This window comes from Asterias amurensis, chromosome 6, assembly GCF_032118995.1.
Source record: "Asterias amurensis chromosome 6, ASM3211899v1".
In the NCBI taxonomy this organism is placed as follows: Eukaryota; Metazoa; Echinodermata; class Asteroidea; order Forcipulatida; family Asteriidae; genus Asterias; species Asterias amurensis.
In genome coordinates this window covers 11,685,089-11,705,428 of record NC_092653.1, presented here as the reverse complement: position 1 = coordinate 11,705,428, position 20,340 = coordinate 11,685,089, and the positions used below count along the sequence as shown (strand labels likewise).

Genomic DNA, 20,340 nt, shown 5'->3' with positions numbered 1-20,340 from the left:
CGTGTTCAGTTCCTTTGACTGAGACCTATTTATTGTCTCTCTACAGATTAGCATTGGTGATATGATCCCATCCAGACAGGCGTTTGATTCTCTACTGCACTACATCTACTACGGTGCTGTCTCTATGCCACCAGAGGACTCTCTGTATCCTTTGCATTGTATCAGAAAAATGCTTCCACAGAACCAGCAAATTTATCGATTTAAGTATTAATTTCAATCTGTGAAGATTTTGTGGCCGATCTTTTAAAGTCTGCTGTCACTTGCAACTGCCTCAGTGGTCAAGTGGTTAAAAAGCAGGACTTTGCAATCACACGGATGTAGATTTAATTCCTACCAAGCCAATCCCTGATTTCGGAAGTACTAGAATAAGTATTGCTGTATAGTTACAGAATCACACCTTCTTGACTTGTCACTTCATTATAATAGCCGTCAAACCAATGTTTGTATGAGAGAGACTGGCTGTTGTAAGCTTGGCATTTATATCCCCTTGTGGGAGTTTGCTGAGATCATCTAAACAAACAAACAAACAAACAAACAAACAAAGGCTGGATTACCACCAAGCATCAGCCAGGCTTGTCTTACCATCATTCTGGTCACACATAAACAAAGTGATCACAAACTATTTAGATTTTGCAAACCAAGATGGAATTCATTTGATGTTCCTTGACAAATCTCCTCCCAGATATCTCTTCTCGGCACCAGACTACTACAGTTTTTGTAACAACCGCCTGCAGGCGTTCTGCAAAGAGAACCTTGAGATCAATATATCTGTGCAGAATGTAGTACAGATCCTAGACGCTGCTGATAGAGTTGGAGCGAAGGATATGAAAGACCACGCCTTGAAGATCATCGTTAGGAACTTCACCAAGGTATTTATGCAGTTGGTGCAGATGTTTTTGGTTCCTTAAAGGCACTGGCCACTTAGTAATTACTCAAAGTTAGCATAACAATTTATTTGGTAACGAGCAATGAGAGAGCTGTTGATAGTATAAAACATTGTGAGAAATGACTCCCTCTGAATTAACATAGTTTTTGAGAAAGAGGTAGTTTCTCATTCGTATATTGAAAGATAGTCAGTACTGAAGCCTTTTATTAGGCATCTGAAAGTACACAAATTTGTGCAACAAGGGTGTTTTTCTTTCATTATTCTTTCACAACTTTGATGACCAATTGAGTCAAAATGTTCACAGAATTGTTGTTTTTTATGCATGTTGGGATGCGCCAATTGAGAATACTGGTCTTTAGGTATGTTTTTTTTTTTTTAGAAGGGCTGGAGTTTTTGAGAAATGAGGAACACAGTTTCAAGAAAATATTGTTTGTGTTTTAGTACAAGAGAATGCGGGGCTCTCTTGAAAATGTTACTCTTTGATTTTAATTGTTTTTTTTGTTTTGTTAACTTGACGACTTATAAGCTGAAACTTCTACAGGTTAATTGTGTTACGTACATCTTCATTCACAATGAGTAGGGATTAAAGGCAGTGAACACTTTTGGTAATTACTCAAAATAATTATTAGCATAAAACCTTACTTGGTATCGAGTTATGGGGAGAGGTTGATAGTATAAAACATTGTGAGAAATTTTCACGAATTTGATTTAGAGACCTCAGATTTAGGATTTGAGGTCTCAAAATCAAGCATCTGAAAGCACACAACTTCGTGTGACAAGGGTGTTTTTTCTTTTATTATTATCTCGCAACTTCGACGACCGTTTGAGCTCAAATTTTCACAGGTTTGTTATTTTATGCATGTTGAGATACACCAAGTGAGAAGACTAGTCTTTGACAATTACCAATAGTGTCCAGTGTCTTTATTGTCATTGTAAATGGCCAAAAACTTGGTCTATAAAAGGAATCAAAACTCTTTAACTATACGTTTACTTTGAACTGGAAATAATTATATTTATTTGCTAATTTACCAGGTGGCAGAGAATCCACGCATGAAGAGCTTGAGTCACAATCTACTCTTTGAGATAATCATGGCGTTAGCTTCAAGACTTCAGAAGGTTAACCAGAAGCAACAAGCCATTGAAGAACCGTCCCATGCACTATGGGCATGCACGCCAGACAAATACGGACCAGAAAACTGGTAAATACCCTACAAGGTACCAGGAGATTCTCAACAGTAAGCAACAAGCCATAGAAGAACCATCCCATGCACTGTGGGCGTGCACGCCAGACAAATACGGACCAGAAAACTGGTAAACACTCTACAATGTACCAGAAGATTCTCAACAGAAGGTCAACCAGAAGCAACAAGCCATTGCAGAACCATCCCATGCACTGTGGGCATGCACGCCAGACAAATACAGACCAGAAAACTGGTAAACACCCTACAAGGTACCAGGAGATTCTCAACAGTAAGCAACAAGCCATTGCAGAACCATCCCATGCATTGTGGGCGTGCACGCCAGACAAATACAGACCAGAAAACTGGTAAACACCCTACAAGGTACCAGGAGATTCTCAACAGTAAGCAACAAGCCATTGAAGAACCATCCCATGCACTGTGGGCGTGCACGCCAGACAAATACAGACCAGAAAACTGGTAAACACCCTACAAGGTACCTGCCGTCGATTTCACCAAACTCCAAAGTTTGGACGGGTAACTTATCCGAGTTAGGATTAATCCTAGCGTTTCGTGAAATTGGCTGCACGAGATTCATGCATGAAGAAGCATGCTGGGTTAGAAAGATATGATCGTAAAGTTTGCGGATGCATTATATGAAGAAAAGGGTTTAAACATGCCAGTGAGATTTCTGCTTGTCCCCATTGCTTTTACCAAAGCGCTGAGATGAGCTGGCGTATCAGCATGCTCATTAATTAATTTCTTGTGACCTAAGTACCTGTTACAAACAAAATTGACCTATATCAATAACAATTTGATGTGTATGTAAACACAGTGAAGTACGTGTGATGTTATTCAATTGAATAAGACCTTCAGGGCAAGTTTACTGGCCCATGACAAAAAACTGGGGCCTGCGGTCTAAAATTCGAGCCTTGTCCTAATATTGCTTCTCTTTTCGCAGCTTCTAGTATTTATACAACAAAGTTTCTGAGGGTCAAAAAATCAACTTGGGTTTTTATCAGCTCAAACTGCTTGATGAACAGAAATTTGCAGTTAATTTTTGAAAACTTGTTAGTTGTGAGGAGGAATTTCTGTGTGGTTTGAGTATCTCAAAGAGAAACTTCTAAAATAAAGCCAAATAGATCTTGCCTTTATTTAATTTAACTTGTCTGTACCTGAGCGTTTGTAACCATTTTTATAAAATGCATATGGTTGGAAAGATGTTTTAAAAGTAGAATTCAATTATCCACACAAGTTTGCCTCAAAATTGCGTGGTTTTCCTTTTACGGCGCAAACTAACACGGTCGGCCATTCATGGGGACTCCATAAATGGCCGACAGTGTTAGTCGACGAGGTAAAAGGAAAACCCTACAGTTTCGAGGCATGTTTTTTGTGTGGATCATTGTATTCTACTTTTACAACATCTTTCTACTTATATGCACTTCATAAAAAAACAGTTACAAACGCTTTTCAAAGACCAACTCGACCGATCCAAGGCAACGTGTTCCTTTAATCACGGTGTGGTCATCTTGGTTTTACTCCATTCCAACTCATTGTAACCAAACTGAGGCTGGACAAAATATCAGTCTGGTGCTGTGTTTTGCACAATGCAAGTTAGCATCCGATACTGTTATGGAAACAGGAAACATGACCAAGATGGTGACCGCGTAATAAAGGTTTATTATAAGGAAACATGAATATTGTTATATTTTGCCGTCAAGGATTCGTCCTGGATTTATCAAGATCTTTCTTATTTGTAACAAGCTTTTGTAGTCTATTATATGCTGAAACTTAAAACTTTAAAGTTGGAGTTGCCTAATCATGTCCACTATGAAGATTAAACAGAATTAATTTTTAACATTTTCCTGGTATCATTTTATTTTGTAAATAAGTATTAAGAACTTGCATGTAAGAAATGTATTTATGTGTACATTAATTATTAGAGTAAATAAAATATTTTTTAAGTATTTGTCTTTGTCAGAAATTTTTAAATTTATTTGGATATTGGTCGTCAAACTATGACACGTTGAAAACTTGTTATGGTGGGATACATTTTTATCATGCTGCCTTTTTTTGTCTTGTTCCCCATGGGCCTACTTCTTTAGAAACAGGGTCTTAACATTTCCAAAAAGTCAAGAAAAATATATATATTTTTTTTTTTTCAATGGGAGGGAAAGGTTATTATCTCGCTAAATTATTTCCTTTAATAGCCCAAAGTTGAAAACTACTTTTCAAAAAAGAAATTTTCCACAAAATACTGGACAATGTCACTTTGAGCACAGCCAGTTGATTTGAGTTCGCAAGATAATACAGACCTTGGCTCTACACTTACACTATGCAAAACCAAATCATTTGAGGGTGGCAATAAATACCAAATTATATGAAATGTCATGACCACGAAAAAAAGAAGCTACTCAATTTCTGTGGGTTTTTTTTTTTTTTTATTCTTTTCCTTTTCACTTCTACCTGTTAATGTCGTATGAGAAGTTGCCACATTTTTGACCCAAACATGTTTTCTTTCTTGTTTATGGACTGAACGAGCGCCCTCTTTTGATCGTAAACAAATTACTACCCAAACAAAGATGGCGACCTCCACTAGTGGCACTTCGTGTAGGACTCCTTTAAAAATGTCTGAATTAGTGTCAAAACTGCGTAATAAATCCTCTAATAACATTCAAGTTTATCTTCGTGAAATTCAAAGTCTGTTACGGAAGAGTAAAGGGTTGGATATTGCGTGTGACTTTCGTAAATCAGGTGGTTTAGACGAGGTTGTGAAGGTCGTTCAAAGCTGCAGTGAAGTTGAGGATAATAATGACGAAAGCAAAGTGGTGCAAGTTTTAGACCTAGCACTAAGTGTTCTTGCCACATGTTGCCGTGAACAAGATACGAAGACTCAGGTGAGTCCCTACGTACATGTATACATAGCATCATACATGGAAGAGTTTCCGTATCCTGCCACCACTTGTTCAATCGTCAAGAGTCAAATGATATTTAAAAAAATTACGTATAACTTTCCGTATGGCGCCACCACTTTTTCACTAATTTTTACAAAAGGGATATCTCATTGAGGTAAATTAAATACTATATTGTTAAGGCCTGATCTGAAGGCGAGGGCCTTCATCACAGGACAACGACCCTGCAAGGTGAAGTGAAGTGAAACAAAAGCTGAGATGTTTAACTCTTTTCCTTAAAAGCCATTGGACCCTTTTGGTACAGAACAAAAAGAAAAAGTTAACAGATTTACAAATAATTTACAGGGTTTACAGAAGGTAATGGTGAAAGACTTCTCTTGAAATATTAGGCCATGCAATGCTTTACTTTTTGAGAAAACGATAAAACAATATAAATTCTCGTTAGCGAGAATTACGGATTTGTTATAAACACGTGTAATGGAACGCGCGAAAACAGGAGTGGGTTTTCCCGTTAATTTCTCCCGACTCCGATGTCCGATTGAGCCTAAATTTCCATAGGATTGTTATTTTATATTTAAGTTGTGATACACGAAGTGTGGGACTTGGACAATACTGTTTTTACCGAAGTGTGAATGGCTTTAAGTAAGGCAGTTTTTGATCAAATTTTCCTCTTTCATTTATCTACAGGTTCATGAGTTGGGTGGTATTCCGTCCATAGGTAAGCAAATATCTGTGGACTATAATGTTATACCAGAAAAAAATAACTATTTCTGGTTGTTTGTGGAACTTTAATAACTATTTTAATAATTAATTTATTGTGTAGAATACACTTTAAAAATTCTGTAAAAGTTTATATATGTATATATATACAGACACCATGGGTGTCTCTACTCGACCAGTCCTGCTTTTTGGAAACCCCAACCAATTAATCACCCTCTATTCTGTATTTATCCCTGTGTGTATTATTGATTGATTAAGTGGAAATAAAGTATTGAGTCGAAATAGAATTGGACATTTCTGGTAATGAAACCTAATCTCCTGTAGCTAGCAAGCCTGAGGAAACCTTGGCCCAATTTCATAGAGCTGCTTAGCGGCTGCTTTTGTGGTTACTGTGTGATTTCCACTTCATAGCACTGCTAAACACTCGAAAAAGGCATGCTAACTTTCCAGTACTAAAGTCTGCGTGAAAATAAATGGCGTCACAATGCAGACCCATGGCAAACGCGCGATATGGCTGCCTATTTTTTCTGCTAACCTTTGGAATGTGATTGTACCTTGGCAAATTTGTCTGCTACGCTAAGCCCGAAAGTTTGCTTACTGTTAAGCAGCACTATGAAATTGGGCCCTATAAACAAGGCTGCTTGCCCCGTGGTTGCTATGAGAACCAGAACCACATGATTGATTGAATTTCTCTTTCATTTGTTGTTCTTCACCCAAATTTATCTACCTCCTTCCCCACCCATCCTGACAGTCAAGACTTCAAATTCTTCTTCGTTCCCCAAAACTGATTCTATAAGTTTTTGTGTTCCTAATGTCTGATTTGTAAATCTACTGTTATGAGTATTGAATAGTGTCTCTTGAACAGAAAAAGTTTTTTAAAAAATTGTGTCATTTAGTCTGTCCAGTGGCCAAGTAAAATGCATAGCACAGTCTTGTCTTGTTTTGGGGAAACGTTTTGGACAAGTTTTTGTACCAATGGTATCTAATGGAATGTTATGCTTACAATACTTGATCTTGCCTGATTTATTTACTCAGTTGGCGTCCTGAAGTTGGGGAGTCATATCAGCATAATCAACCGGGCATCTAGGGCTCTCGCTAACTTGGCAACAACTCCCAAACTATCAGCTGCAATTCACGACACAGACTCAGTTCGTCTCCTCGTTAAATCTCTCAAAGAGATCACGGACTCCAACTGCCGCCAAAGTATCCTGCGCACATTGAGGATGCTTGCTGATACCAGCCAACATGCCCATGAGATCCTGCAAGCGAAGGCCCTGCTGGTGACTCTAAGTTGCCTTGACTCAGATGATGTCAAGCTTGTTGGTAGTGCTGCACACACCGCTGCAGAGCTAACCAGTCATCTTGGATCTGGTCAGAGTAGTACAGAAACTCTTAAGGCCTACGTAGAGGCAGGTAAACAGGCTGTCGAGGAAGATGGAGTGAGTTTGTTGGTCACTCTTCTCTCCCACACTAAACCCTCTATCCAAGAGCATTCTTTGATGGCATTGCTGAACTTAATGGTTTCGGAAGGAGTGAGGGTTGCTGCCGGAAAGGCTGGTGGGGTGAACATTTTCATAGATCGTGGGAAGAATACCACTGTTGCTGCCTGGCCTACATACATTCATTGCCTCTGCTACTGTTGTCGGGAAGCCATCAACAGAGTCAGAGTGAGGAATCTTGAAGGGCTGAATGTCCTTCTCTGCACCTTAAAGAACTCAAATGAAGATTGCAAGACACTTCATGAGACGGTCCTGGTTGCATTGATGGAATTCTACTATGATGAGCAAAGCCTGAATTATCTCGCTGTTTGTGGTTTCATCAACGTGTTGATATCTCAACTGCAAGAAGACCAAAAGCAGTCAGTCCTAGAATCAGTTGCGGATAAAAATGCAACAGGTGAGTAACTGGTATGGTGATACCTTTTAAAACATGTACACAGGGATTCTGTTTAAAGTAATAACATACATTCTCGGTGACAAGCTGTTTATATAAGAAATACAATGAACAAGCTAAAACAAAACAAAGCCCTTTTCCATTGTATCAAAAGTATTTTTGTTCATACCTTTCTTTCAGCATCCTTAATGGAAAGTATCTCTGATAAGAAACGAGCAACCCCTTCACCTATGTGTCGTAGTGAAGACTCATCCGGCAAGCTGCATGAAGGTCTCCCAAGAAAGAGATTAGCGTCACAAAGTGCAGGCTCAGTCAAGAAATTCTGTGGAGCTAAAAAATTAAGTAACCAGCAGGCAAGTGACAGAATGAGCCCAGTGTCAGTAAAGACAAAAGTGAAATCCAATTCATCAAAGACTAAGATGGTGGCATCAAGTTCCAGGCCAGAAGGTAATGAACCCATACCAAGAACCTCTACCACCCTTCAAGAAGCAAGAGGCAATTCCACAAAAGAGCAGCAGAGCTCCCCATCTCATTCCTTAAATGAATCAGGAATGTCTCCCCCTTCAAGCTTGACCAACTATCAGCTGTATGTTAACCCAGAGGTGACTGCATACTCTCCGCCAAGGATTAATTGGGAGCATTTTTTGAAACACCGTGAGCAGAGGGGGCAAGACTTATCACCAAGGAGCTTCTCAAGTTTCTCGTCCCCGTTATCTCTCAGTCCAAGGTACGTCATTTGTTTAAACTATAAGAGACTTCAAGGATTTTGTAATAGAAGTGCAATTTTTTTAAAGTAGAGTTTCTGAAGGATGAAAGAAGTCAAAGTTTGTCCACGTCAATATTCCCAACATAATGATAATAAAATGCTTAATGGCTGAACATGCTCAAATCCCCAATAATTTCATCACAGTGCAAAAACGTGGTATCTCTTAAAAAAGCATTTACATGTACAACCCATGTGTGCTACAAGCGAGTTTGAAAGTGTTAAATGTTGTATCTCATTAAAAATAACATGGCTTTACATACAAAAATAATGGCCTCGAGATGCAACATTTCTATACAGGGTATTTTCATGCAAGATTCAATACTGTTGTTGTTTCATTGAGATACAACTTTTGTGTGCAAATTTTTGCCTCAATATTATTTTCATTATTTGAATTGTTGTTGCCAAAGCAGTCAGAGCAGTTTGTTTGTATTTAAACTAAACACACCCGTTGTCATTTAATATGTATTTTTGTTTACTATTCAGGGGTGATTTATCAGCACCACCTTCTCCAGGTTGGTCCCCTCAGTGGTCACCTCAGCATTCACCACAACACTTGCCTCAGCAGTGGTCATCCCCTCAGCAGTGGTCATCCCCTGTCTACAGCGGGGACTGGTCACCCAAGCAAGACCTCCAGTGGTCACCCCAACATTCACCACAGTGGGAACAGGAAGAACCATCCTCGCCTGAAAGGAACAAGTCACTAGTGAATGAGTACCCTACAGAGAGACTTGACTTATCAGCAGAACACCTGTCAAAAGAACAAGAACAGGAAGACTTCCTTGATCCAATCATGGTTGAGCTTCCAAGTGAAGAGTTAAGACAAAGTTTGTCAACGGAAACCAGTGGTGCTGATAAAGCTTTGGAAATCAGTCCACGTGGTAGACAAACAAATTCTCAGAGCACACCCTTGGTTAGAGCGACAGATTTGCAAGCTGTGAATAATCTCATAGATGCTCAAGTAGACACCCAAGACCAACGAACTGTCAACAAGACACTGTGCAGCCTTTCTAAGAAGCTTGATAACCTAGAGTTCGCTAAAAATAGAGAAATCAATCCGAAGTTGGAGGCATTCAGAGAACCAATGGTCAAGAATCCAAAGAGAAAGTCTGGAAAAAGCAAAACTAGCTCTATTAACAGTGAGTCTCCAAAATCGCCTTTTCTGGACAACTTGGGTTCAGAATTATTACACTGTAAAGCATCAAGAGATTCCAAATTTGATGCAGATATGGAGATAGCTCGAGCCAAGGAGAAAGGGAAGCTTAGAAGGAGAGGGTATGCTGTGGTGACATTACTCTCTCGTTACTCCCACATGGATGACCCAAGTTCAACAATGGCCAAAAGATCAGTCATATCTGCTTTAATGAACTATCAACCAAGTTCAGACTATTTACGATCCAAATGCCAGAGAACCCTCCAAAGAATCCTGAAGAACAGACTTTGCTTTGAGCAATTGATACTGGAGCATGTCCCAATGTTTATTGTATCAAAAATGCTTAATAGGGAGCAAACTAAAAAAGATTCTCAAGAAGAAGGTATTGGTCAAGACGTGATCAATATAAATGAAAGCCTTAATACACGTAAGAATCGTCACACCAGTTCGTCATCAATTGGATCTGAGAACTTTTCTGTGGAGAAGCTTGCCCCTCAATTGAGAGATCTGAAAAGACCTGGAGGGATACAAAGGCCATGTTCCACAATCAAACCCCCAGAGCTGATAACACCAAGGCAAATTTTCTCAAAGTCGGATGCCAAATCTATCACTGACTCGGTGGATGATTCAGCCTCGGACAATACCTCAATCTGTAGCATGGACACCCTGGAATCAGAGAGACTCCAATCCTTGGGAGATCCGGCCTCACCACTGTACCCACTGATGGTCTCAACATGCCAGTACAGACAAGGACTTATGGTCAAGGTTCTGTTATCTGATTCCCTGGAGGAGAAAATGGCCTGCATTTTAGCAGTACCTTACATCTGCCAGTAAGTAGTCTTAGAAATTGGGAGTAAATTCTTTGTGTAAATTTAATAAGCTTTCACTGTCCTTGATTGCCAATCCATTGTTATTGTTGTCCATCTTTTGTCATTTCTTCGGGTAGTGTGTCCAGCCCATCTCCAATGAGCTTGTTTTATTGTCCTTATGATGTCTCGTACTCCAGTTTTATTTTGTATTCCTGTGCATTTAATCTTGTCTCTAATTGAGATATGTAGCATTTGTCTCTCCATTGCTCTTTGTGCTGTGCGGAGTTCATGTTCAATCAGTTTGGTTGTTGTCCATGTTTCTGCTCCATAAGTTTCTGTCTTTGTGGTAATGTTGCCTTACAAATTTTGTCTACTATAGAGTTAAACAGAATCCTAGCATTGTTTTTCTGATTTCTATTTGTAGGTCCAACAGCTTAAAGAAGAAACTACTCATCAAGTATAAAGGTCTTCAGATACTCGTTGATTATCTACAGAAAGGTAACATCAATGCAGACATGTTTAACAAAGCTGTACAGTGTCTCCGTGACCTCGCTTCGACACTCTACTTATCACCATACCTGTCTGTATCTATGAACAATGAAAGTCCTGTTTTGAGAATAGAAAGATCGGTTTCTGTAGCAAATGCTGGGAAGAAAGAACCAGAAAGACTCTCCAAAGGAAGTGTTCTTCAGACTAAAACATTAATTGGAGAATCTTCAGTGTTCAGAGATGCTGAACTTGGTCTTACTAATGACGCCATAATGAAAAAAGGCAAGATTCAAAAGTCTGCAGATAAAACCCCAGTGACAAACATGGAAGTCGTTGTAGGTGATTCACCAGCTGAGGTTTCTTCACCATCAGAAGGTTCAAGTAAGCCCAACCAACACAGCGACTTTGAAAAAAGAAAGGCAATACGATGTCTGCCAGATCATCACAGTATTCAAGAACCGAAAACTCGGCAAAGCAACCAGATGCAATTATGTAGCTTTGATTTAATGCAGTTAGACATTAAGTTCCTTCTGGATCAAAAGGATATTGTTGAAGCTCACAGGGACACCCTAATCAGAAGTTCAGAGTACTTCTCCTGTCTCTTTGAGGGTCCCTATATGGAATCCAGACAGAAAATCGTACCCATTGGAAGTATCTCCAAAGAAGCTCTAACATTCATCCTTCACACCTTACATGGATGTCTTCACACTCAGTGTCCCTACTTGAGGAATGTTTTACCAAATGGCTGTAATGTGCTTCTTGAATCTATCGCTTGTTCTGGGCGCTTTCTGCTAATGCCTGTTCAGAATCTGCTCTGCGACATCCTGGTGGAAGAGTATCTGGATTCTACCAATGTGTCGAGTCATTATAGTTTTGGGTTGGCTCACAATTGCTCCAAGCTGACCGAGGCCTGCTTGTTGTACATGCTGACAAATGGGCAAGTCTCTTCGAAACATTTCCAAGACCTTGCGGAAAGCAGTTTCGCTGATATTGCATTCCAAAGTATTAGGAAGATAGTAGCTGATGGACTTGTCCTAAGAACATGAAGAGGAGGCTGTAACCCATTCACTTAAAGAAACTGGACACGTTCTGTAATTGTCAAAAAACCAGTACTCTCACTTGGTGTATCTCAAGATTTTGCACAAAATAACAATCTGTGAATTTTCTTTTACTCATTCGTCATCAGAGTTGCTAAAGAATTTCAAGTTTTTGTGCTTTCACATGCATAATCAAAGGCTTCAAGATTATCGCGCAGAACGCAATTCATAGCTATTAGTAACAGCGCGTAATCAATTTCTAAGCACGCGCGTGTAATCAATTTTTAAGCGCGCATGCGTACACACAACCCACGCGCAACAGACTTTCATCACAAAGTTTTTTGAAAAAAAACACATTTCAAACACTGAATTTTCAACTGTCAAAGTCTGTAATTGTACCTCAGAATTAGATTTTGAGGTCTCGAAATCAAGCATCTAAAAGCACACAACTTCGTGTGACAAGGGTGTTTTTTCTTTCATTATAATCTTGCAACTTTGACGGCTAATTGAGCTCAAATTTTCACAGGTTTGTTATTTTATGCACATGTTGAGATATACCAAGTGAGAAGACTGGTCTTTGACAATTACCGATGGCAAAAGTGTCAAGTGTCTTTAATAGTCACAACTCCTCTTAGGAATGATCAATTTCTTTCATTATTTCTTTCTATAGGCAGGAGAGAGTGCTTGTTAATTACACTGTATATGCTTTACTGAACATTTGAGTGTCATTTGTTTGTTTTAAAAAAACATCACCAATCCCAGTCAACCTAGTTTTGACTCACCCAGTAGTTACTACACAGTACAACATATACAGTACAATATATCGGGTATTCAACACGGGTATTTCAGGTATGGTGCATTTATTTACTTATTTAAAGAAAACTTTACAACACCAAAGCAGTCTTTTTAATATAAACAGCAACTGTTTGCAAAACAATACTAATTTTGTATCACTGTACTTTTATTGCAACATTGTTGGCACAGTTTTGTGGTTAAAAAAAAGTGTAATGCTTGTTAAGCTCATATTATTTACAAAAATGCAAAACATTTCATAACAATACAAATTCAAAAAAAGATGACGTTTTTTTTTACCAGGCCAACATTATGTATGTATTATGTTTATATGTTATGCGTTTACATTGGCAGTGGGATACAATCATGTACAATGTAGTATTTAAAAGCATGCAGTGTTTTAAAGCACGCAGTCAAAAAGGTTAATTTCACAAAAGCACTAAGACTCAAATTAACATAATTGCCAAACTAAATTGACTTTGGAGCCCCTGTTTAGAAATATAAATTTGTCTGGACTGGCCCCATAAAAATGGCAAATCAACTTTGTATCATTAGCCCTAGTACCAATGCAGTCCCATATATTTGCCCTGTGTTATTTTTCTATCAACATGTAAAATGTACTTCTTTCTTCATAAAACTTACCGCTCCGGATACTATCTGTATACATGTAGATGTAGATAGCCCCCGTTGCAAAATTTGTTGTAAAACATCACAACTTTGAGGGATACAACAAAATGCTTTAAAGTGTGAATGTGTGTTCTTGAGAAGCAGGATACATTATCATAATAGAGTAACAAGACTGCTTCTTAACGGACCAAGAACCTCTCCTTAAATTGGGGTTGAAAAACAATACTTTGTTGGGTTTCCTTATAACAACAATGATACAATTATCTATGAGGCGATGGGGCTATCTTTTGGCTAATTCTACACTAACTGTGCTATATTTCCAAGAGCAATGAGTATTTGGATTTGGTAGATCTTTTTGGCACATTAATGTTTTATCTTTCTTTTATATTAAAAGTGAAATAAAGTTGGTTTATTTTGGAAACTTGTTGAATTCAGAAGCGGAAATAATCATGGCTTGGTTGATTCAATTAGAAATCAGTGTAAACAATGATTATCATTATTGCTTTATATTAAAAGACTATGTAAAAATGTGTACAATGTAGGCCTACATGACTGTACTTCACCAATCTCAAAACTGCACGACATCATACGTGTAACATTGAATTTTGTTTACAAATAGTGACATTGAAAGTGAACGTTCGAGGGCATTTCTGGATGCATAGGCCTATCATAGGCAATACATTACACTGGTCCTAGTTTTATATGTTGGAGATTTGACATGTGTCATCAGTTCCCACAAAGATTACAGAGTTATAAAACACGGTCGAACAAGTTTTGAGATTTGCCCCTTTCTTCATATCTAAAGATGAATAAAACTGAGGCTGTGCAGTCTTCTATTGACCAACGTGTTTGTGAGGCAGTCCCGGCTGGTGGTTATTTTGATATGGTAATTTGTGAACTTGATTTTGGCACATCCATTATTATTTAATTTCAATGAAGACGAAACAACTTTAAGAGGTAGCTTGTTGGTTGTATGTATGTTGCTTTGACAAAGTTTTACGATTGGGAAACGCCAAGTTTAATCCGCCTTGTTTCCTTTACGGCCTGGCTGGTTGACCTCTTCGAGCGTTCTTTTTCAGAGGTCACGACTAGGTCATTCGCTTGACCTCTGGGTGTAACAAGCCGACTTCTCGCTAGGGCTTCCTTCCTTATTCGCCTCTCCCGAACCTCTTCCAAGTTCTGCTTTGCATTTTTAATAAACTGGACCATTGAAGCGTCAAAATCGGCAGTTGTCTTGACGAAGATTTGGGACTTGGGTTCCGGCCGTTTCTTTCCGCCAGTTTCCGTTTTTGGTTTTGGTTCCAGACGTCTTATATCGGTCTCCGATGCCACACCTACACCAGTCTGGTCTGGACTGCTGGATAGACTGTCCCCTTGGCAAGTTTTATGGTATTGTGCATCGGAATTTGGCAGTGGAAACCTAACACCCTCTGCCGCTTTGTAGATATCAGGAAGGGAACCAGACCTTTTCTCGTCGGCCACGTGGTTGCGCATGAGTTTGTTCGTTCTCTGTATTTCAGCGCTGCAGCTCAAGAACGGACGAAATGTGATATCTTTCGGCCGTCGAAATGGTGGGCTGAACAGACCGGAGAAGTTGGTCGGGATCTGGTCGTATATTTCAAATCTCTTTTTTTGGTTTTCTCTTTCTAGCGAGATCTCTCTTATTGCTGGGTTTTCGTTTGATCTGTCGTATCTGGGGACGGGAAGAGACGGACGGGTTGTTAGAATATTCTAAATGTATCAATTGTGGAATTTCGTTTTTGTTTTGTTTTTGGTGGGGGAGGGTCTTGGTTTTGTTTGTGATGCTTAAATGTATCCTGTTTGAAAGTATGGTGTTTTGGAGTTGGAAGTTCAGCAAAACAAGTTTATGTCTAATTTTATGTTTAATTTCACTTGGCGCTTCGACTCCCAGACGGGCCGCGTAACGTTGTGCAAGGGGTCAATACAATGGGTGTCTGGTCACTAATTAGTACATTGACCACTTAGTACTTTGGAAGCCACCCCACCCCCATAAGATTTCCTTAAACCCAACGGCTATTCTCAGAACCCAAACAAGATAATTAAAGGCATCTTGAAAACTAATCAATTTCACCCGTTTGGTTTTGACAATAAATTGAGCGTACAAACAAACCTAAACAGTACGCCCGTGGTACGAAGTGACTCGGCTGACGGTACGAAATGACCAACTGGGCCAAAGTACGAAGTGACGTAAGATATGCACCCCTTCCTATCATCAGTCTATTTTGAAGTTTCTTATGAAACATGTTGGTTAATTCCAATACGTGGAACTAATAGATGTGTTTGTGACGGCAGCTTTTGTATGGCTTTCACTGATCCCCATACTTTGTACACATCACTTAATGGCAAACTAAATGGTCATTATCGTGAGGCATTGGCGCCACGGATGAAGCAACTGAAGATTCACTTCCCCCGTTTAATCACAGGGTGGACTATTTGAAGACAGAGATGATTGTACCTTTACTACGTGATAACAACAACATTGACCGACTTCAATGAATAGTCAATCGCACGAACGGTTGTAAATTGCAAAGACCATGACAAGACTGCCGCTTATAAACTGGGCCTTGTCGTCGATATTGTTCCAGACAATAGCTATAGAAACTATAATGGACCATTTTTCGAATTTAACATCCTATTATGGGAAGTTGGAAGATAACCCTTTAGTACCTACCCTTGCGGGGTAATTATGACTGAAGTACTTGTAGTGACTCTGGCCCTGGGCCGCTTCATCAAGAAGTCGTGAAGTCTGTTGTACATTCTCCTGAAATTAAGGGGAGAAATTATTGAAATAAATTATTTGTAAGAGTGCCGGGTTAATGACTTCGTCTAATTGTGCCTTTCTTTAATTTTGGTTTGTCAATATCTTTTTATAGGAGAACTGTAAATAATTCTATTGGAGTTAGTTTTGAGCCGTTTTTTTTTCAATGGTCAGACTCAATGTGACCCGGAACCGGTTGAATTGTTACCCTAGATATTTCCCAGGGATACGGCAGATTTATAAAGCATGACCAGCAACTCTTTGTCCTGAATGAGAATTCCAAATGTGTCGCATAATAATCAACCATTAGTCGCCCGTGTGGTCTTCTAATCAAACAAGAGAGTATTTCACACACGTCTGTAGGCATGTATCATTTCCAACCCGTTATTGTATTCACTTATTTCAAGCACCTTGCAAAGTATTTATGGTCCATTTAGACCCTTCAGAAAATGCCCTGTGCATACCTTTAAATGACAAGATTAAAAACCATAGCCCTCATTACACCTTACTTCATCACACATCGGGCCCTGCATAATGACAAACAAGGACTGTGCCAAGTACATACTCTTCGACCACCGCTCCATCTTCAAATAGAGGCTTTTACGATCGATGTTTGCTCCTCAAATGTAGGCTTCCGTGAGTCAATTTGTTTTAGCGGAGACCGCTCCTCTGTAACTCCAAATCACATTGCCTCGACGCCTTATAAAATAAGTGTTGCTTTTTTGTGAGGGGGGGGGGGGGGTGCATAGCAGGTCAAGTGAAGCCAACTTGTCAAAATTTGTATGTAAATGTTCCATTTTCTGACATAATATCGAAATTAATATTTCCGACATACACACAAAAGGAATAGCAATTATATACTAGTAATATTTAACCATAATAGAAAGGACCTAACCCAGATGGATTTGTATATTTTGTTTATATATAATTCGATTTTTATAAAACAGCCCTTTTTTCGAAGTTATACAGTTGACCTCTGGCCAGTATTTTAGTATCAGTGATAATTTTATGGTTTTCTTTTTGTATTTTTATTAATTTATATACTTATCTTATTGTTGTTCGGGTTTTGTTTTTGTTTTTTTGTTGTTGTTTTTTTTTTTTTTGGGGGGGGGGGGGGGTAGTGCTGATTTGTAATGCTCTCGTAAAGAATGATCTATCATGGAGAGGGAATACTTATTACATAGTATTATACAATGTGACAATCAAGTATCACTCTTAAAAGAAATACTATTTCATCATTTCCATTTCTAATGTTTTGAAATCCGTCCACCGGTGCTGTTATTTTATATTTCCAGTAGATACTCAAAAGTATAATAACACAAACAAATACAGCTTTGTGAATGCTCCATAGTCACAGACTCCTTTCGTTTGTACGCTACAGAGAAATGAGTCTGTGATTGGGGCGGGTTGTTGCGTGAATGTATAGGTAGATCATTATCATGTTACAAACCTGTAGTCGTCTGACTTATTGGCATATGGATCTGGCAGGTTTTTCCCGAACTCCGAGCTGTCGACAACCGGTCCTCCATCAACACCGACGAGCCGCAAAGCGAACTTCTCTCGATAGTCCTCCATGTGACTCTTTGCTTCTGTACGGTGTCGAAATTTCCACTTGCCACCAACTCTCAGATCGCCATTGAAGCAAGAGGAACCTGATTTGGCGGAGGGCCTCTGTGGAGATTTTCTTTGGTCCGTGGTTGACTGCTTTCTTGGACTGTTAACTACCCGTCCATTGACGCGAGTCGACGGGCTCCTACTTGCCGGCAGTGAGCCGAACCAACCGGCCAGGGGAATCCGTGGGCCCCGGTGGGATGGGGCACGGAATTCCGGAACAGCTACTTGTCCGGGTCGATGGACAAGTCCAGGACGCCAGTCACATGTACAGATGTCATCGTGAACCCCAAAGTCCCCTGTGTCCTTGCACGACCGAAACTTGTGACAGTCTTCAGACCGATGCAACATGCTGAAACATTGACACTGTGTCTGCGTTCAAAAAGGCATTCTGCGATTTTGATGGTATGCCTACTGTAAAATAATGAGCTAAATACAAGGCATTTGTACATGTAATTTGAAGTTGTTCCTCCAAAACGTCACTGCTGTACTCTGATCATCTTCAGTAATCTTACAATCTATCTGTCTTCTTTTTTGTCGAGTCTAAAAGCGAAGTGCGTGCACAGCTCCTTTAAATGTGAAGATAAAAAGGACGTACTTTGTTGTTGCCACTGAATAAAAGTTCGTATTATGATGAAGAACTGCATCATGTCGGCGCCATTGATACCCTCGAAACAGAAAACGAAAACACCCTTTTGTTTTTCCTTGAGGTAATGCACGTCAGCATGCTCCCTGTTTCCATGCTGGTGCCATGATCACACTGTACCCATTCACAAAATACCCTAAACAGTCATGTGGTTTCACGGAGACAGCGAATTTCAATAACAAAGCGATGCGCGGTCCGTTTCAGTCCACAACACTGATTCAAGAATCGTTAAGCCTTTTGTACTCTACCAGAAAAGTTTGTATACACCATTGAGAGCTTTTGCATGGTCGAAAGAAGAGTTTGTACTGGTGTTATTTAGCTACACGACTCTTCAATCTTGAGATTTTTCTAAGAAAGTTTTCTCATGGCCTTGCGTACACTATACAAGTGGGGACTATAAAAAGACATTCATGACGTCACAACCGTACATTATGTAAACATCGGCTAGATGATGAGTGGCTAGATGATAGTTCAAATAATGGCATTCAGTCGTTACTCATTTTGGCCCATTCGGGCTAGAATTTGCACAATGTTAATCCGTTTTCTCCATAAAGAAATCCACATTCGCGATTTCACGAATGGCATGCAATAAAGTGGAGAACCCATATAGGGCAAAATATGTTTGGGATTAGCAGCAGAGTGGCTCCAAGGTAGAATTGAGTTTTGTGATGTATACCCTTTTTCCAAAAGGGTAAACGTCGTGAAAATTGGGAAAGGGTAGTAGTCCACTACCTCACCTTAAAATGGTGTAATGTCACTTTATTTGTTATACCCTTTCAGAGCGAAATTTTAACCATGATGTCATCAGAATAATGGGCCTTTTCATGACAGCTAGCTGCGCCATTCAAAATGCCGTTTTAACTGAATGTAATAAAGTTCAGGTTAACTGAAGCCGGTGTCGCATGCAATTATGTCCTCTGCAATACTATCCGTATGGTTTTGCATAATTATGCAATCGTGTCCGCCCGGACGCTGCTGCATAATGCAATTGTGTACGCCCGGACACATTTGCACATGCAGTTGTGTCCCCCCACTAGCAAAACCGTACTTGCATATTTTGTTCCTATTGGGAAATTCTTTGCCTTAAAAACCACTGGGAAAAGAAATTCGCGACTCGCCATTATGTGCGCCCTCTATGTTCATTTATGGTCAGTTCGTAAAAACTTTTGTTCGTTGATTCTGAAATTTTGTCCTTTATTTTTAGAAACATTTCGTGTAATTATTTTTCAGGGCAAACATTTTTTATTAATTTTTTTTTAATTTAGTGAATTTTTTTCTAATGGATTTTTTTTTTTTTATAGTTTTTTCTTGTTAATTTTAAAAACATTTCGTGTAATTATTTTTAAGGGCCAAACATTTCTTTTATTATTATTTTTTTTTTGTGTCATTTTTTTTCTAATGAATTATTTTTTTGGAAAGTTTTGTTTTATTGTTTACTTAAAAACATTTTCGTGTATTTATTTTTAAAAGGACAAATTTTGTTTTATTATAACCTTTTTTTTAATTTAGTGTAAATTTTTTTTTAGTGGATTAATATTTTTTTATATTATTTTAAGTTTTGACTAATTGTTCATTTTTTCCCTGTAGTCTAAATTAACAGTATGCTGTTTTATTTTTTATTTTAATTTTATTCATTTTAAACTTTTTGTGCTCTGTAATTACGATCAACACATAAATTTCGTTTGTTTATTATTGGTATTATTGTTTATCTTTAATTAATTGTAATTGTTCTTTGATTTTCGCTTTTTATGTTAGTTTCAAAAATATAGTTAGTTTTTATTTATGGCCGCCCATAATAATGGACCAATAGCATAAAGCTTTACATAGCCATTTAGCTGGTGTTTTACCCCCTCTGTTGCTTGTTGAACGAAGACTTTGCACTGCGGATTATTGGAGTTGGCGTGTTCTGAGATTGCGACGAGCCACAAAATGTTGGGTTTTGACAGCGTTCTCCACACAACTTCTGAGAAGATTGTGTTTCAATCAAACAAAATGACAGAGGTTATCATTGTTTAAACAAACTGAAATTTCCACAGACAAAAGCT

At 38.8% G+C, this 20,340-nt stretch overlaps 3 protein-coding genes across 3 annotated transcripts in view; 2 read left to right on the top strand and 1 right to left on the bottom strand.

Moving 5' to 3' along the window:
* Positions 1-4,000, top strand: part of LOC139938794 (leucine-zipper-like transcriptional regulator 1) — a 61,114-nt gene extending 57,114 nt beyond the window's left edge. The window contains exons 19-21 of the mRNA XM_071934426.1: positions 47-144; positions 683-869; positions 1,919-4,000. Coding sequence (XP_071790527.1) covers positions 47-144; positions 683-869; positions 1,919-2,089 — 456 coding nt within the window. The 3' untranslated portion in view covers positions 2,090-4,000. The remainder of the gene's footprint in view (positions 1-46; positions 145-682; positions 870-1,918) is intronic.
* Positions 4,001-4,655: 655 nt separating this feature from the next.
* LOC139938678 (uncharacterized) lies at positions 4,656-11,885 on the top strand. Its single transcript, XM_071934290.1, has 6 exons — positions 4,656-4,961; positions 5,664-5,694; positions 6,732-7,592; positions 7,770-8,316; positions 8,839-10,335; positions 10,739-11,885. Exons 1-6 carry the CDS (start codon positions 4,692-4,694, stop codon positions 11,847-11,849), a joined length of 4,317 nt encoding a protein of 1,438 aa, XP_071790391.1. The 5' UTR covers positions 4,656-4,691; the 3' UTR covers positions 11,850-11,885.
* Positions 11,886-11,986: 101 nt separating this feature from the next.
* LOC139938679 (uncharacterized) lies at positions 11,987-18,382 on the bottom strand. Its single transcript, XM_071934291.1, has 3 exons — positions 17,489-18,382; positions 15,952-16,041; positions 11,987-14,952 (listed from the first exon to the last, which is right to left on the bottom strand). Exons 1-3 carry the CDS (start codon positions 17,998-18,000, stop codon positions 14,256-14,258), a joined length of 1,299 nt encoding a protein of 432 aa, XP_071790392.1. The 5' UTR covers positions 18,001-18,382; the 3' UTR covers positions 11,987-14,255.
* Between the last annotated feature and the right edge of the window lie 1,958 nt (positions 18,383-20,340).

What these genes read in the sequence shown, in the direction of transcription:
- LOC139938678 (XM_071934290.1), top strand. Translation starts at nt 4,692, where the DNA reads ATGTCTGAATTAGTGTCAAAACTGCGTAATAAATCCTCTAATAACATT. An exon ending in TGCGGATAAAAATGCAACAG is followed by an intron (nt 7,593 to 7,769) that starts GTGAGTAACTGG and finishes CCTTTCTTTCAG; the next exon opens with CATCCTTAATGGAAAGTATC. An exon ending in GCAGTACCTTACATCTGCCA is followed by an intron (nt 10,336 to 10,738) that starts GTAAGTAGTCTT and finishes TTCTATTTGTAG; the next exon opens with GTCCAACAGCTTAAAGAAGA.
- LOC139938679 (XM_071934291.1), bottom strand. Translation starts at nt 18,000, where the DNA reads ATGTTGCATCGGTCTGAAGACTGTCACAAGTTTCGGTCGTGCAAGGAC. An exon ending in AATAAGTCAGACGACTACAG is followed by an intron (nt 16,042 to 17,488) that starts GTTTGTAACATG and finishes CCTTAATTTCAG; the next exon opens with GAGAATGTACAACAGACTTC. An exon ending in GTCATAATTACCCCGCAAGG is followed by an intron (nt 14,953 to 15,951) that starts GTAGGTACTAAA and finishes TCCCGTCCCCAG; the next exon opens with ATACGACAGATCAAACGAAA.